This window comes from Dipodomys ordii, unplaced genomic scaffold (assembly GCF_000151885.1).
Source record: "Dipodomys ordii isolate 6190 unplaced genomic scaffold, Dord_2.0 Scaffold195, whole genome shotgun sequence".
Classification (NCBI taxonomy): domain Eukaryota; kingdom Metazoa; phylum Chordata; class Mammalia; order Rodentia; family Heteromyidae; genus Dipodomys; species Dipodomys ordii.
Genome location: NW_012267411.1, coordinates 3,351,391 through 3,366,664, shown reverse-complemented (window position 1 = coordinate 3,366,664; position 15,274 = coordinate 3,351,391). Strand labels below are relative to the sequence as shown.

General features: G+C 34.5%; 1 protein-coding gene across 1 annotated transcript in view; it reads right to left on the bottom strand.

Moving 5' to 3' along the window:
• Reln (reelin) overlaps positions 1-15,274 on the bottom strand; it is a 323,527-nt gene that overhangs the window by 135,026 nt on the left and 173,227 nt on the right. Inside the window, exon 19 of the mRNA XM_013034723.1 lies at positions 2,820-3,056. Within this exon, the coding sequence (XP_012890177.1) occupies positions 2,820-3,056 (237 nt within the window). The remainder of the gene's footprint in view (positions 1-2,819; positions 3,057-15,274) is intronic.

The window sequence follows — 15,274 nt, the reverse complement described above, 5'->3', positions numbered from 1 at the left end:
TAACAACTATCCCCTTGTATCTGTACACATGTAAAAAGCCCAGTTTGGGTAAGAATGTTGAAAGGGGTGACATTGATCAAGACGCACTGTACTCATAAACTGCTTTGTTAAATGGCAAATCCTTTTTACAACTACTTAAAGATAATAAAATAAAATAAAAATTAAAAAATTCCCCAAACTCTCCCTGACTGTCTAAATGATTTACAGCATATTGACTGTAGTTGTTGTAATGAAAAAGCAATTGTCCAAGTTTTCCCTGGAGAATATTCTCGGTAACAACAATACATGCTCCTGGAAAGTCATGAGTTAGAAAATGAGAACCAAATGAACTCACAGCTGGGAAGAGTCAACAATAATTAATTGAACACTAGTCATTCTGCACAGACTATGTCTGCATATCCTTGAGAGAACAAGCTCATTGAAGGGCAGAGGCCAATTATTTGGATATGCTTAAAGAATTTTAACTTAATAATTATTTTAAATTAAAAAAACAGCTTATTTGAGGACTAGTAGGCTATAATAGTTATCAATGCCATCACTTGAATTTCAATATTGTAACAAGTGTACTTGAAAAAAAATCACCTAAGTTAAGTTTACATTTCATTTTGGACAACAGCAGCAGAGAGGAAACAGTGTCATTAAAAGGAGTTTTATTCTGACTCACTGGCTAAGAAAATGGGAACAGTTTGAGATCTTCCGTGTTGTTTCATTTTAATGAGCAGTGAGCATTTTTCATGTCCTTATTAAATGGTTAATTGTTTCTCTTAGTCTCATTATCACTGCCAGAGTGTCCTCTCCATTGTTTCATGACCAAGATAATGCCTTTTCGTTTCAACAGAAGATCAGAAAGTCAAATCTCATCTCTCACATGTGGTTGTTAATAAAACTCACACAGTGCTACTCAAGGTGCCCATGGGGATTGCACAATTATTTATCTTTTCTTATGGTTTTCTAGAATTACTGTGATTGTATTTTCACAAAGTAAATGTATCTCTACCAATTAAAGCAGTGGTGGGTTAAGAATATTCATCAGAGTTGTGTGAAAGGATATTGTTCATAGGATTTTGATCAAAGCACCAAAATTAAACTGCTGTTATCATGCATTCAACTCAAGTGTTAAATTAAAATGCTCAGCAACTTTGGAATTTATTTCAGCAGATGTTAACTATTTATGAAAATAAACATGGTACAGGACTTGCATTCATGATATGATTCTTTGTTACATTAAAAGTACTAAAAAATATAACCCTACTACAAAACTTTCCAGTTATAGTTTATGGTACATGACCAATTTGAATGACTGTTAATTCAGGTCAATTTAAATGTTCAGAAGCATAAAATTCTAATAAATCTTCTTTTGGTCTCTATCTGTTTATCTTATTTGCTTCACCCTTTTCTTGGGAGGCTACAAGACTAATAAAGTGCATTCATTAAAAAATCTGAGGCTACCAAATTGCATACAGTATAATCTTTCCTGCTGTTTAGTGGAAATTTCATTCTATCTATGATAATGCTGATAATGCCTGTAGTAGAAGTGACCAGCTGTACTTTCATGCCATTAGCTGTCATTTTGATGCTAAAATTTTAGCCTGCTGTGTGTGAGATGTGACTGAACATGCACAGTTCCCATCAAAGGTAATTTTCTGTGCAATGGTGTGTAAAATTTACCTCTAATTATGATAAGGTCACTGATGGGTCATTTATGATATACTCTCTGGAGGCAATAGTAGTACATAACTTTCTGAGTGATTCATCTGGAGGGATTGAATTGGTTTGATCATGACTCAATAGGAAATTAAACTCTCTTAGGAAATGATTCCTCAGCAATATTTGTGGTTTTAAAGGAATCCAGAGAGGAGTAGTATGCATATGGTGAAGGCTGTGGGATCAAGAAGACTTCAGATTGAATCCAGAATCTCTAGCCTTGGAAGATAATACACAATCTGATCTCTGACTCTGGCTTCCATTTTAAGGGATGTGTTCTCTCACTCCCTGGGTTTGGTACCACTGGCCTTTCCTGATCTTGGCACATGCCATGATCATCCTCTTCCTCCACATGCCTGACACTATTATTTTTCCACTTTCAAATCAGTGGGAATATACAACATCTAATGTCAAAACTATCTAAAGTTTCTTCTGAGAAGCCTGATGGGAGTCCTCTCTGTCAAGTAGTCAGTTCCAGTTAATCACTGTTGTATCATCTTACTGATGTTAATGAAGTACTAATCACAGTTGAAATAATTTATTTACTGTTTGTTGTATAATTAAATTTACATATGCCCATGGGAGGTTAAATAAAGTATACCTTAATTAGAATACCTACAATCTTGACATTCTACCAGCATTAGCTCTTTGTCACTAGTACAATATTGCTTGATAAAATGGATTAAAAAGGACATCTTACTTAATAAATCAGGACTGCAAAACAGTATGAAAACAGAACTACTCATAAGAAATTTTAATGAAATAGTCACTGTTGTGATTTTTTTTGTTACACTGTTATCACCATAGCCCTCTATGAAAGAAGACTATGATAGTCACTTACACTTTAATTATTAGTATTTTTGGAAGAGAGTTTTTGATAGACTCTCTTCTTTAGAGGAACAAAAATTGATATAATAAATATTAATTTATATTTATTTAAATTGATCATATTTTGTTTTTAATTCTCTCTCCCAGCAATTCAATTTAAGTATTAACTTTTCAAGTGGTTTTTATTCAACTAAATATTTGTCAACAAATGACAAAGTACTGAAGGACTAGAAAATAAATCTCATACCCCTATCACTGATGCAAATCATAGCAACAACAATTCTTACCACAGGGTCCAGTCGTGGCCACAGTATGGCTGAACATTTCCAAGGTAAAATCCCAGAGATTGAGTGACTTCCACAAGATTGGAAAAGTCAAGACTTATGCTGTTGAACAGAACAGATGTCATGATAATCTCATCAATAGCCCACACATCTTCTCCTTGGGAGGAATGATATGGCTGCCACCATCTGAACTGAATTCCAAACTGTCGTGCATCATCTGGTAACTCTACAGAGATTATTCTACAGGGAAAAAATTTAAAATTCATATTACCTCAAGGTCATCAAATGCAAGTATTTTAGTAAGATAGTATTTATTGCTCTGATATATAGTATTAAAAATATTTTTATCTGCATTAAATCCATCTACTGTCAACAAGAAAAACTTAGGGTTAGGCAATGATTCGAATGGTATAATGCTTGCCTAGCAAGCAGTATGATGAGAGCCTCACTAACAAGTGTGAGACCCTAAGTTCAAACCCTAGTATTGCCAAAAAACAAAAGGTTCTACTGTTATCCATATTCTTTTCAGATGCTCAATTTCTTGTATGTCTCAATGTCTTCTAAACACATGAAAAATGGGATTGTGTTTTCATTCCACTGCTCTCAGTAAAATACAGTTGTTAGAGTAGGACTCATCAGGATGTGATGGGAGATTGTGGACAGTTTATTACACATTACAGTTGGGGGCTGGCTGGAGCCATGGCACTTCTTCATTCCTATACATTTAGCAGAGTACACACAGGTCACTTGCTGTGTCATGACAGCTACAACAAACCTGTATCTGACAAATGGGGAAGAACATTAAGAATAATATCTAATTTCAAGGAGCAATTATTGTACGCAGCAGCAGGAACCATGCATTAATTGCCACTGCAACGACATCTGCTTGAAAGCTTCATAAATCACAGTACCATGCTGCTTACATCCTTATACAAAGTGAGATGTGAAACAAACAGCAAGTGGGACATTTGTCTCCATCAGTGCACAATTACACTCCAGGAGAGGTACTTGCAGTAAATGCATGCTGAAGAGATTGAAGGCTTTTTTCTTTTTCTTTCTCTTAGTGAGCAAAGCAAAACTTCCTGGGCCAAATGACTAGTTGGATAACTACTTAGAAATGCAATGTCCAAGCATGAAATTCCTGGCCCATTACATTGATTTTCATATCTTTATTTTGTTAATTAAAAAAAAAACAACCACACCTACTATGATTTCTTATCTATTGAAAAATAATGTCTATTTTCCTTTCAAATCATCTGTATATGGACAGACTAAATAGAAGAATATGACTAACACCACTGATTAAAAAACTGGCAGGAGTTTTTGTCATGTGAGAAAACATTTCTTTTCTCTTTTTTTTCTGTCATGGCTCTTGAATTATGGGCCTGGGTGCTGTCCCTCAGCTCTTCAGCTCAAGCAAGTGCTCTACCACTTGAGCCACAGCACCACTTCTGGTTTTCAGTTGGTTAATTGGAGATAAGAGTCTCACGGACTTTTCCTGCCCAGGCTGGCTTTGAACCTTGATCCTCAGATCTCAGCCTCCTGAGTAGCTAGGATTACAGGCACTGGCACCTGGCTAAACACTTTATTAAATAATAATAATAATTCATATACAAATTCAGAAATATAAACTTAAGAACCCATAAACTAGAAGGATTTAGCTAATACATTTATGTATTTTAAATTCTTCCATAATCTGCTGACTTTTCTACTAATGGAATTTATCAGAATAATAAAACTTACTTAAGTATTTTAGTAATTGTCTCTCTATATTTTTCCAGAGATTTGTTTATTAAATAATTACTTGTATTTTTCATAATATATGGAAACAAAATAATTGAGCTGAACTCAATAATGCAAGGATCAGACGCTGATTTAACAATTTAATTTGTGGAACACTGGTATTAGAAAACTAATTTTCCTTTATGTCAGTAATTCTAAAATCAGTAAATATTCTCCAAGAACATAGTATAATTAGAAATAACTTAAAAATAGAATTTCCGGGCAAGTTTTAATGAGAACATTGTAGTGCATGCATGTGATAACAATGACCAATAGTTTCATGGTAAAGTAGTTATGACCTGAGTCAGGCTCTTATGTTGGAGTTCTTGTTCTGACATATAATGTAGATAATTTTGCAAAAAGAAAGATAGTTTATGCACCTCTGCATTATCATATGTGGAACTGGGATAATATTAGTCCTATGGCAAGGGCCAGAGGACTTTGCCTGTTTCTTTCTCCTGTGTCATTACCTAAACCCCACAAATCTTCACTGCATATAGTTTGATTATGAATATCACCCTGATAAGATGTTTATACAGAGAATAGGAGGTAAAAATATCCTTTTCAAGGGTAAGCAGATTCTAAATGACAAAAGGTTTTAGAATCTGTACATTGTAACTTGAGGTGGAGATGGAAGTCTACTGATTTCTCTACTCTTCTATATGCCAATGGGGCTGGTATGGATAACAATGGGACCATTTGGAGTTATCAAATGAGAACCCAGAGACTTGGGTCAACATCTAGTTTCAGTCTTCCTTTGGTGGGTAAGTACTAAACAGACAGATTTGTTTGAAAAAATGTTTGATAAGTATATGTACCATGGGATTGGGTGACATGATGAAACCATGAGGAGATAAAATACAGTAATTCAAGGCATAAAATTCATCTAAGATTTGACTTAGTAATAATTTTAGAATATAAAAATCCCTATAGTTAAGAGTGCTTTTTAATTTTAAAGGAAATATATTCTATATTAATAAAAGTATCAATTAGTTTGCAAGATACTCTAGTCAGTTTCAATTAAATGACTTAATTATTACATTTTAAATTTTATAAATAATAAGCAGACAGAGTTATTTGCAGAATGAAGCACAGACAAGCAAATTATGTACGTAGCCAACTAGTATATATAATTTGTAGATCACATTTTTTAAAACAACTTTGGCATAAAGGAACAATGTGAAACTTCCAGCAATTACAGGCAGAAATTTATACAGAAGGGAAGTGCAGCAAATAGCCCAAGGCATCAAGATATATTTAACTCATCTATGAAGGATTACTGTGGTTTGTATTATTTATCAAATGGAATATAATTTAGGATCTAGAGTATATGAAATTCTATTTCTGCCATGTCACTTTTTATTAATATTGGTGAGAGAAAGGAAGGAGGAAGAGCTTCACAGATGAGGGAAGTATAAGGAAAATCAAAGCATTTGGAGACCACTACTGGGTCTCATTTTTAAAAGCTCTCCAGTCTGATCTTAATCTTTCAACCTATGCACATACCTAATAATGAGAAGCCACCTTGGTCCTGCTCAGAAGAAAAATGTTGCTGTCAAATGACAGGCAAGATTAAACACACATTGGCAATAGAACATTAAATGTGTCATTATTTTTTATTTCAACAAAGATTAATTAAACTTCATGATAGAGATTGATTACTTAAGTTTTGTAGTTGTCCATCCTTGTCAGGAAAAAAACCTGGTCTTTGAATCAAGTTAACATGAAATGATAATACTTTCTTCATGATTTTAACATTATCACCTTGATTTTTATTTAATTTTCTGGTAATGTTCACTACAGAGAGTCTGTGAGACATATCTCTAAGATTCATTTATTCATACTTAGTGAAAAGTTGAGTTTAGCTTTGTATTTTTAGAGAGCGCATACTCAACACAGCTGGTACATTAAAAATTAAATGTATAAAATTTAGGTCATAATAGATGTTAATGATTATTTCATTTGCTATGGAAATAAAATTTTGTGTTCATTTGTAAATAGATAAACATGGGGGTGGTCCTAAGCCAAACTGTAAAATATGCCAAGCGTGTTATCAGTGCCCCATTCTCTTGCATCTCAAACCCTGTGTTTTCTCATGCAAGTCTTCTCTTCTCATATGTTCTATGATTAAAATCAATTTCCCAGAATGGAATGGTGTTAATTTCTATAGATCACTGTGAATACAAACCATAATGAACTCCTATATTGTATTTTAATTTTAAACTTTCATTTTGAGATTTCTCATGTTCTTCTTCCATTGCTCTTTTTAAAGGAGTAGCTGAAAAACTAGCAGGAAAGAGTATCTTTAAATTCTATCATTAATGGTAGGGACTATCTACTGAAGGATGCTTTTCCCAAATAAAACAAATCTGACAATTGTGCTAGGTCATGAAATGTACACACTAGAGGCAAATACAAGTAGAATGAAGAAAATCTATCCTCACATATAATGGTGTGTGTGTGTGTGTGTGTGTGTGTGTGTGTGTGTCTCCTTGGGCTTTAACTCTGGACTTTAGGCATTGTCCCTGATACTTTTATTCCCACAAGACTAGCACTCTACCAATTATGGGCTATTTTTTTGGTGAGCTAATTGGAGATAAGAGTCTCAAGGCTTTTCCTGTCTGGGCTAGCTTTGAACCTCAGTCCTCAGCTCTCAAAAACTTGAATAGTGAGGATTACAGGTGTGAACCAGTGGCTCACACTGGCACCTGGTCCACACATACCACTTTTGTCAGGAAATCAATATATAATAGAAAAGTTCTTTTGCACTCACTACTTAATTTAGTGTCATATTTAAATCATATCTCAGAACGTAAGATGCAGGAATAATTTTTTAATTATCAAAAATCATTGACTCCTTTATTTGCAATAACTAGTATATGTCTGAGACAAGCAGAAATGGTCAGATAAGTTGATGTTAGGTGAAATGAACCCCAATATAAGGACTCAAATGGTTTTTCTTTCTTACTATTGTTTCTAACATATTTATAAGATGATTTCTTTGTTGCTTTGTATGTCCCTCCCCCATGAAAACCCTTGTTTCCACTGTATTTGATGTCGGCATAATTTGGGGAGGGGAAGGGAAAAAACAAATTGTTTAAATAGGGATACAGGTGGACTCATTGCAACAATGAGATGTACAAAATGCTATGTTGTAAAACGAACATTACAACTTTGGCATGGGGGGGGCAAGGGAGGAGTGAGGAGTGGGGGGAGGAGGGGTGGGAGATGGGAAGGGATGGGAAGGGGAAACAAAGGAGGAGGCAACAATGCTTGATAAGAAATGTACTCATTACCTTGCTCATGTAATTGTAACCTCTCTGTACAGTATTTTCACAATAAAAAATAATTAGCTTATATACTGTTTTGTAGAATGGGAACTTCTTCATACAACTACTTAAAGATAATGAAAAAATAAAAAATCGTTGGGACAAACAGATGAAAGTGGTTCATTAGTTATTCATGACAAGACATATTGATCTTTGTCTATTCATCTCTCAGTAAAAAACAAAAACAAAAACAAAAAAACAACCAAAAACACTTAAGAGTCTTACACCATTTGAACCATAATTTTCTCAGGAAAGAGATAGCATTTTTTTCCAAATGCTTTTCAACATACCTAGGTTCATGATAGCTGAGATATGAATAGTGTTCCAGGAGTTTCCAAGTAATCCCATTATCATAGGAATAATGCAACAAAACTCCTTCACCAGGCTGGTCAGGGGCTTTGCATGTGCTCAGAACAGACTTGCTCCCCAGTCTCAGTGTGAACTGGAGAAACCTAGACATGAATTACCTATCATTAGTGCTTGAAGAAACATTTTTATTCACAAAAATAAACTTTGGTTTTAAAAGAAATTCAGAAAAAATATGTTAAATAAGTCAGGCTCAGAGAGACAAATAGTGCATATGATTTATCTCATATGTAGAAGCTAGCTTTAAAAATACAAACATGCATGATAACCTATGCAGAACTTTATTCATTTATACACAAACTGACCAAAGTATGGTATAGTTAGTGGAGGAATCCAATGGTATTACTCCTCTGGACAACTTAAGTACTGTTTATTGAAATAAACCAGGAAGTGGAAATACATTTTAGAAGAGTGGGGCAAAGAAGGAGTGCATGAATGGAGGAAGGGAAGGTGAGCAAATGCAGCTGTTTTAACTAATGCAGATTATGTAAAAACTGAACTACATAATTTAAGAACAGGGATGAGAGAGGGAAAATGGGGGAGAACAATGGAAGAAATGACACTGATCAAGAAACATTGTACTCATAACCTAAGCTATGGAATTGTAACCTTATTGTGTAACTACATGGTAATAATAATAATAATAACAATAAACTGTTTCTGGAACAAACAAGAATTTCAAACAAATTTCAAATGACCTATCCCAATTCTGTAGGTTTCCATTCACCCTTCTTATTTAAGATGTTAGTAATTTCACTGTGAGAGGTATGAATATGGGTAGAAGATGAGGTCAATGTGCACATTTCATACAGATAAATATCCATAAAGTATAGCTCTATGTTCATACATATATGTACACTAGATACTTGTGTACATACACTTAAAATGTCAATCACTCTTTTACTGCATTATTTATTAGGCACCGGGGGAAGATGGGGAGTAAATCTAATCAGCCTCTGCAAGCTGTCAAATAAATAAAACTACATGAATAATTAACTACTGCTTGGCTTAAGAACACAGTTGTGATGCGAATATCTCATATTTTTAAAAAATCTAGTCAGTCATTAGTATCTCAAAATCATCTTCTAATTTATAAAAAATGAGAGCAAATTAACCCTAAATATACAGAACTCCATTAAATACCAGTTAAAAACTAGAAGATGTGTAAATCAGGGAGAAAAAAAAGGATACAAATTCAATAAAGAGCCAAGATTAACATTAGTATCTGGTTTCTGCAACCTTGGCTTCACTCACCTGGATTGTGAGCTGTCCAGAAAAGATGTAATCAGCTGACGCCTTCCATCTTTGTTGAAAACTAGCGCCTTACCACTGGCTAAGACACCACAACCAAAGCTGACTTCAGCACCACGGATAGAGTAAAAGTTATGGTAAGAGGAGAGCCTGGAACTGCCAAAGCTTTCAGAAATAAACATGGGGAATGTCTGGGATGCCATCTCACATGCTGGTCCAGAAAATCCAGGGTCACATCTGAGAGAAATACATGAAATCAAAGTTAAGCCACTGGGCCTTTCTGAGATTCCTCAATCTACATTGAGAAAGAGAAAGTCTAGAGGCTAGGATTTGATTAAACTGTAAATGAAGCTCATTAGTCTTTGTAAAGTACTGGATCTGAAAACATGATAAGGGCTAATTGACTGTAAACATTCCAGAATGGGCTTTACACAGCCCTACTATAAAAAAGCTTATGATTAAGACAATAATTCAATATTCTCCTTCCACTACTGCCACCAATTTATCTAAAATGTATCTATAGTCTACATGTAGCAACTTAAGCTCATTGAAAGGTATATGCATTTACTTTTATTCTTCATGCTTACATATTTCTGAGAGAAGCAACACAAATACCTTTAATAAAATATCTAAAAAAAGCTTTCTTAAAGAACATAAAAATATGTATTATGTAGTAATTATTTGGATATTTTTGGTAAGAAGTCTATTTTCAAATATTTCAGACCAATGGCCCTTTAAAGGGAATGTGTACTCTGAACTACAGAAAGTTCCATAGCAAAATGACATTGTTCTTCTATGAGCACGCAAATTAGCAGTGCTTCAAGAAAAGCCTAAGCTACGTGTGTCTCCACCTCCAACAATCTACTGCTCTGAAAATGTGTTGTGTTTATGTTAGCTGACTAGAATAAATGCAGAACTCTCCAAGTCTCCCCTCATCACAGCTGGATTGGTAACTGAATACCAGAAATATATTATATTTTAAGGAATCTATTTATCAGGAATTAACTTCGAATTCGTTTTGTTTTGTACTACACTATTTTTTTTTCTCACTACATTTATAATGTTAGGAAGACAGTGTCTGTTTTGGATGAGGGACCTCACAGAAGCATTCAAACTTCCTGAAGTCTGAAATAAATCTTTTATGAAACAAGTATACCAATGAAATGATATTTTGGCATGATTCAGAAGATTTTTCTTTACTAGTGTTACTAAAACTTGAGTCTATGCTGGGCTTCTATAGGATCCATGAAATGTGTGAATGTGTTTATTGTCAAATTTTATGTGCATTGGGTTTTCTTGGAGAGAAGGCTCTCCACTGGACAAGTAGAAACTTCCATCATAATGTATATTTTTACCTGTGTTCTTAGAGGAAACCTATTCTAGATATCTGATTTGAAATATTTTAATTGGGTTGTTTCTTTTATAAATTCATGATCATTGTAATGAATAAAATTATATACATATTCCTTTACAAAGATTTTAGTTGTAAGTATGCATATCATGGATGCATTTAAATAACCTGCTGGCACTGGCTGAAGGTTATAGTGCTGAATTACTGTTTTAAGGTTTTTTTTTTAGTTGCAGTTTTCATCAGTTTATCAAAGAAGATGCGTGTTAAAATTCTAAGACTTCATGCTATTCTAGTAGCATGCTACACTAGTAGCATGAAGTCTGCGGGTTGTCTTAGTGTCTTACGAAAACTTAGGAGTTGGGTGTTGATGGCTCAAGCCTGTAATACTAGCTATTTAGGAGTCTGAGATCTGAGGATCAGGGTTTGAAGTCAGCCTAGGCAGAAAAGTCCATGGGACTCTTACCTCCAGTTAACAAATAGGAAAGAAAGTAAGAAGTGGGGCTGTGATTTTAAGGGACAGCACCCAGGCCCTGAGTTCAAGCCCCTCTCCTCATTCTGGCACACATGTGCACACGCATGAATGCACATGCACACAACACATAAACCCAAACTTAGGGAAGGAAGAAGGAAAGGAAAACAATATTTACTGAACATATAAATGAGGCTTAAAACAACCTATTTTGCATGTTATCTTGTGTATATAGTCAGCCTTTGAGTAGTCAAACTATTTCCAAAAAAGGTTAAGAAAAATCAACTAAATTGGATCTTCTTAAAGTCAGAAAACTGAATGTAGTTTACCATGACAACAAATTGGAATTTGTATTCCCGATGAGACTATCTAGCGCCAGAGTGCATTTCAGGATAAGTGTGTTTTTATGCATCTTAAATATGTCTTCTTGGGACTAGTGATTGGGAAAAATTGGTGACTATTTAGAGATGAGACACATTTAGTCAATTTTAATATACTGGTTCTAGAAGTTCATTATTTTAAATAAAGAACTATGCATTTAGGGTAAATGCAGAAAAGAATGAATTTCATTTTTATCAAACAAAAACAAAGCAAAACAAAAAGTCCTTGTGGCCTTTGTTTTCTGGCAAAATAGGGTTATAAGCAATGAAATGATGTTCCCCTGACTTTCAAACCCCAGTGATTAATCCACCTACCCATAAATATAGCTTGCTATTCACCATGTATATCAGGAAAAAACCTGCCAGGGTTAGGACATATTGGGTGACACTTCTGAAGGAAATGCTTTGATGTTCTCTCTCTTCATTAGCATCTCTAACTGGGTTATTAGACTTATCAGGTTAGTGAACTGGCAGTTGAAAAATTGAGGCTTGGGATTGTAGATAGGTAAGAAAATGTTAGGGAGCAGAGGTGGGTGGGATCCTGGTATCAGCTATGGTAATAACAAAAGGCAAAATGTGTGTGTGTGTGTGTGTGTGTGTGTGTATTGGAAGCTGCAGAGGCTCTCAAATTCAAGCAGCTGCTTCTAAGAAATAACTAGCATTGATTGGATATACATTTCTTTTCTATGCTGTCTTGTTCATACTCAATAAAACATATTACTGGAAAAAAGAAGTGGCCAAATGTTTATCTCATTTACAAATAAACAAAGGCAATAAATATTACATAAAATCTTGTTAAAAGAGAGAAAAATTAAATTTCCAACTGAAAGTTATAGAAACTATTCTGTAAAAGTTTAAAGGCTACAATTATCAGGATGATTCATGGTGTCAAAAGAACAGTGTCCAAAAGCATAATGGTATTATTCACACTTATTTTAATATTATTTGAAATGCACCACACAGCGGATGAACAGCAGACAAAGACAACAACTTGAGAAAAATGTCAATGATTCATGTAATTGATGTATCCATATTTTGGCAGTAAGAATATTATCAAAAAGCATGGAGATATATGCTTGCTTTGAAACATAAACTTCTAAATTCGTCACGTTTTTAGAAAACATTTTCATTGTGCAGAATAATCTTTGTTAATTAAATTCATTAAAATATATTTTAAAAAACTAACCTTTTTAATCTCAGTGCTTACAAGTGTGTGTCTCATGGGTATAATTTCTAAATGATCAGGTTCAAAGCCCTTTTAGAAGTTTTCTATTCATTAGTTAATTACTCAATTTGTTTTTGTTTGGAGCTATTGAAAACTTATTTTTGTAACAAAGATTGCCTGTTGGTTCAGGAATTCCCAGGATATTTGATTATTACGTGTTAATACAGTAATGACACATAATGAATGTGATTATCCATTCTTGGTATACATTTAAGATAACTGACTAGTGGTAAATTAGACATTACACAAATACTATTAAATTTCAGAGGTGGAGGAAGAGATAGGGAAACCGGGCAAAGAGTGTACAACATTTTAACCAATAAAAACCTGGGCATTGTGGTACATGCCTGCAGCATGTAGCATGTTGAGGTCTAAGTACCAGGGTCCAGGACAGCTTGAGCAAAAATGTGGGATCCTATTTAAAAAACCACTATAAGCAAAAAGGGTTGGGGCTAAGAATTAAGTGTAGGGCCTGCCTACCAAATCCAAGTTCCTAAGTTCAAATGACAATACCACCAACAAAACAAAACAAAACAAAATCAAAACACCCGTAGGCTTATAAAGTTATGTCTAAAGATGATGAGTTCTCATATTAAATATGCTCAATTTAGCTCAGTTTCCTTTAATTTTAGGTCTGTGGATCAGTACTGATTTTTTAAAAAATCATTGTTGATATTTTTTGTGCCAATTTTGGGGCTTCAACTCAGGGCCTGGGTACTGCCCCTGAGCTTTTTTGCTCAGTGCTCACACTCTACCACTTGAGGCACAGCTCAATTTCTGGCTTTTTGTTTCACTAGAGAGAAAAGCCTTACAGATTTTCCTGCATGGGCTGGTTTTCCAACTGTCTTCTTCAGATGCTAGCCTCCTAAGTAGCTAAAATGACAGACATGAGTCACTGACACCCAACTCATTATTGATTTTTAATCAATATATACAAAGCATGCTAAAAATTAAAGTGTGAAGCCAGGCACTGGTGGCTCATGCCTGTAATCCTAGCTACACAGGAGGCTGAGATCTGAGTATCATGGTTCAAAGCAAACCCAGGCAGGAAAGTCTGTGAGACTCTTATCTCCAATTAATCACCAGAAAACAGGAAGTAGCACTGTGGCTCAAGTGGTAGAGATCTGGCCTTAAGGTGAAGAGCTTAAGGACAGTACGACCAACATATTCACACACACACAAAATTAAAGTATGACTCATGAACACTAGAACAAGTTTATGGGGAAGAATGTAACTAAAGTCAGAGAAGCTATCCATCCAGATATAAGGAATTCAAATTGTCCACAAATTTACCTGAGGATTTCTAAGCCTATACATTAATTTTGCTTACAAAGTGTATTGAAATTATACTTAATTTCTATTTTGAGTTTCCTACTTTTTGTTTCAAAAACATTTAAGCCAAGAAAAGTCTATCAAAGTAAATGAAAATGATTTTGGGCATTGATATAGAATGTACCCATCACATAGGAGAAGTGGACATATTATTTTCAAAGCTTACTTGCAGCCATGACGTGTGCACTGTCCTCTGCCAGAACAGAACTTGAGACATGATGGTCCAATATACACTGCAGGGAAAAAGAAATAATGTAAAAGATGGCAACCTAACTGGAAAACTAAGAACATCACTAGTATTTCAAAGCAGTACCTATAAAATATGGCCTGCTGTGTGTATGTTGGGTAATAGGAACCCAGGGTAGCATGCTGAGTGCTATGTAACAGGGTAGGCACTTAGTTTAAAAGCTTTGGAACTGTTTAACTTCCATAAATAATCCTTCTAGGATTTTAATGTTTCATACCAAAGAAAATAGGACTATATAATTTGGATTCCTTAACGGAGTCTTTTCTGATAAAACAGTTTCAGACAGGATATTAGTGCTTGTGTTTCGAATGTACATACACTTATATTCTTTAGGCAGAAATAAAGAATGTTGAAAGAAGAGACATTAATCAAGATGCAGTGTATTCATAAACTGCTTTGTTAAATGGCAATTCTTTTATACAACTACTTAAAAGATAATGAGCATTTTCTTAACAAAGAAACAGAAGAAGTAATTTCAAAAAGAAAAAAAGAATTTATAAAGGATCAATTTGATCTATCACAAAATGGAGATGCTACAGCTATACTTATTTTTTCTTCCTTCCTTCCTTCCTTCCTTCCTTCCTTCCTTCCTTCCTTCCTTCCTTCCTTCCTTCCTTCCTTCCTTCCTTCTTTCCATTTCCTCCTTTCTCTCTTTCTCCTCCCTTCCTTCCTTCCCTCCCTCCCTCCCTTCACCTAAATGCTGAGCTTGATTAACTATGTGATATT